The sequence below is a fragment of the Gymnoscopelus microlampas genome (assembly GCF_963454915.1).
Source record: "Gymnoscopelus microlampas genome assembly, chromosome: 7".
Taxonomy (NCBI): Eukaryota; Metazoa; Chordata; class Actinopteri; order Myctophiformes; family Myctophidae; genus Gymnoscopelus; species Gymnoscopelus microlampas.
Window position 1 is genome coordinate 28,345,676 of NC_139944.1, and position 2,500 is coordinate 28,348,175.

The 2,500-nt window shown below is 40.4% G+C and overlaps 1 protein-coding gene across 1 annotated transcript in view; it reads right to left on the reverse strand.

Moving 5' to 3' along the window:
• pik3c2b (phosphatidylinositol-4-phosphate 3-kinase, catalytic subunit type 2 beta) overlaps positions 1-2,500 on the reverse strand; it is a 69,696-nt gene that overhangs the window by 35,813 nt on the left and 31,383 nt on the right. Inside the window, exon 12 of the mRNA XM_084062527.1 lies at positions 2,359-2,481. Coding sequence (XP_083918653.1) covers positions 2,359-2,481 — 123 coding nt within the window. The remainder of the gene's footprint in view (positions 1-2,358; positions 2,482-2,500) is intronic.

The following is a 2,500-nucleotide window of genomic DNA, read 5'->3' on the forward strand; positions in this document are numbered from 1 at the left end:
GATATAACAAAAATATTGGTCAGTGTAACATTTGTCCTAACAAGCATGCAGATCCCATTTGAGGGATGTAAAAACTATGTATCTGGGGAAGTGGACGTTCTGAACATAGAACAGCACTGGGAAAGAAAGGAGGTGGAATCATCATTCTATTTGCATGGTATCATCAACTCCATATGACCAGGAGCAAGTAATGGTTCCTAAAAATCTTCATCCAAAGATTTGAGTATAGCCTATCCAGGGGAGAGCAAACTAATCTTTAGCCAATCTTGAAGATCGGTAGATCTGTAGATCGTCAATTTTTACTATTGTTTTAACAAAAATCATTATGTTATTACAATGTAATATATTTATTACATTGATTCGTTCTATTAACTGCTGCACCCTTTTAAATACCACAATATTTCTCCACTAAATTTGTACTCTGGCTGTGACACTGCAAAAAACACCTCACAGCCCATTTCTGGGCTCCACCCTCTGGTATTTCTCTACTTCTTCAAATGTCACTGAACTTAGGTTAAAAATATAACAACAGCAATGCTTCAAATATAAGGGCATGCCATACTGCAACAGCAGCAGCTGGCCAAATATAACTTTCAGGGACAATACATGAGGCCCAGGGCAAAGACAGGGGAAATAACCAAGTCACCGGATGTACAGAGGTCTGGCCTTACATTCATTCATACATTAAATAATCACTTGAACCCTATATATACTTAGTTGACCAGGGTACCCCTGGCCTCTATATACTAGGTCTGCTCCTTTTTCCCTCAACACCACATCTCTTCTCCAAAAACAGCCGATCTACAAGCTCAAAACGTGCTGCGACATGAAGCATTGTGAGCTTGTAGATCTTCTATTTTTGCTTGGGTGGGTCCCAATCTGTGATTTGTGCGAAAGGAGCCCCCGACACTAGAGCCATGTTTCCTAAACAATTAACACAATAAATGTAAAATGATGTTTTGGTATTATCACTCTATACCTATGTTCCTGGTGTTCTACATACAACCAACCAGTTGAAGAAATCGCAGACTGAGGCTTTAACCATTGCATCTAAGAAAGACCTATAGGGTTTATGGAAGATGCTTCTGAACATGTATTCTATTGCTAGTTTGACCAATTCAGAGCTTCAATCTTAAAAGAAACGATCTATTATTAGCTGTAGGGCTTGTTAAAGTTACACACTAAGAAAAAGACATGCTGGCCTATTTGGAATCCAAATGACTGAAATCAGTCTTGGCGACTGGGAACTTTAATACATGTGCTTTTTCACTGTTATTCATGAATCTTTTATGCCAATAATTGATAAAACATGAAAGGAGAGTGGTTCATCCAACAGTTCAACATCATGCCAAACAGGCTCCATCTGACCATCTTCTCAACACACACACACACACACACACACACACACACACTATCACACAGGTACACATACAAACACACACACATACACACAGAAAAGGCAGCTGACACATTTACAGAAAGTAGGCTGTTACTAAACATAGCCAACAAACGCAGCCCCAGGTTCCACAGCCACATGTAAAAACCCCTGGACGACATACCATGAAAAACCATGCAGTAGTTATTCACAGCTGGCTGACTTCAAGTATGCACATTCCTCAGATAAGGACATATACTGTACAGTACAGAGAGTGGCTGTGCTGTTCGTATAGGTTTTTATTTATTTATTTAGTATTTAGTATTTATTTTATATAGTCAGGCGGGGGTAAATGTAATTCGCATGCTCACATGCTCTGATGATGTTTTGAGCCTGGGCTCTTCATCAGGTCAAACTCGAGAAATGTGTATCATAGCCATGCACAGGTCACGTAATTGATTAGTGGGCGCAATCAGGCGTGAGAGGCCACAATTTTGTCATCAGATCATTTATAAGGATCATTTTCATTTCTTTAATGTATTGCATGCTAATTTTTATATGGAGTAGAATACAAGCGGGGTATATAAACCCACACTTCACAAATACTGTAGGCATAATAATACAAAAAGAAACAGCACTGGAGCAATGGATTCACACATCACATAGCCATTTTGTTTATAAGGCATGGGTCATAGTGGGTCGCCGTCTATGAGAGGGTCTGTGTGTGTGTGTGTGTGTGTGTGTGTGTGTGTGTGTGTGTGTGTGTGTGTGTGTGTGTGTGTGTGTGTGTGTGTGTGTGTGTCTGTGTCTTGTGTGTAAGGAGAGAACACGCTGCCATTAGGCCACAAAAGTACCTCCACTATTTATCTATTTGTGTTTGTTTACATAATAAACCATGTAGAGTTTATACGTGCTTTAATCATACTATATGGACTTGCCTAGAGCTTCAGTAAGACTGATTGATGGATCCAGGGGATACATACCTCTGGTCCCAGTACACCAGGTGGAAGAGGTACTTGCTGACACACTGCTTGCTGGTGTGTTGGGGAGCACAAAGCTCCACTCCTCCATGCATCAGTGAGCACGACAGGAAGAAGCCCTCATAGCTGTCAGGAAAAGGAAGAA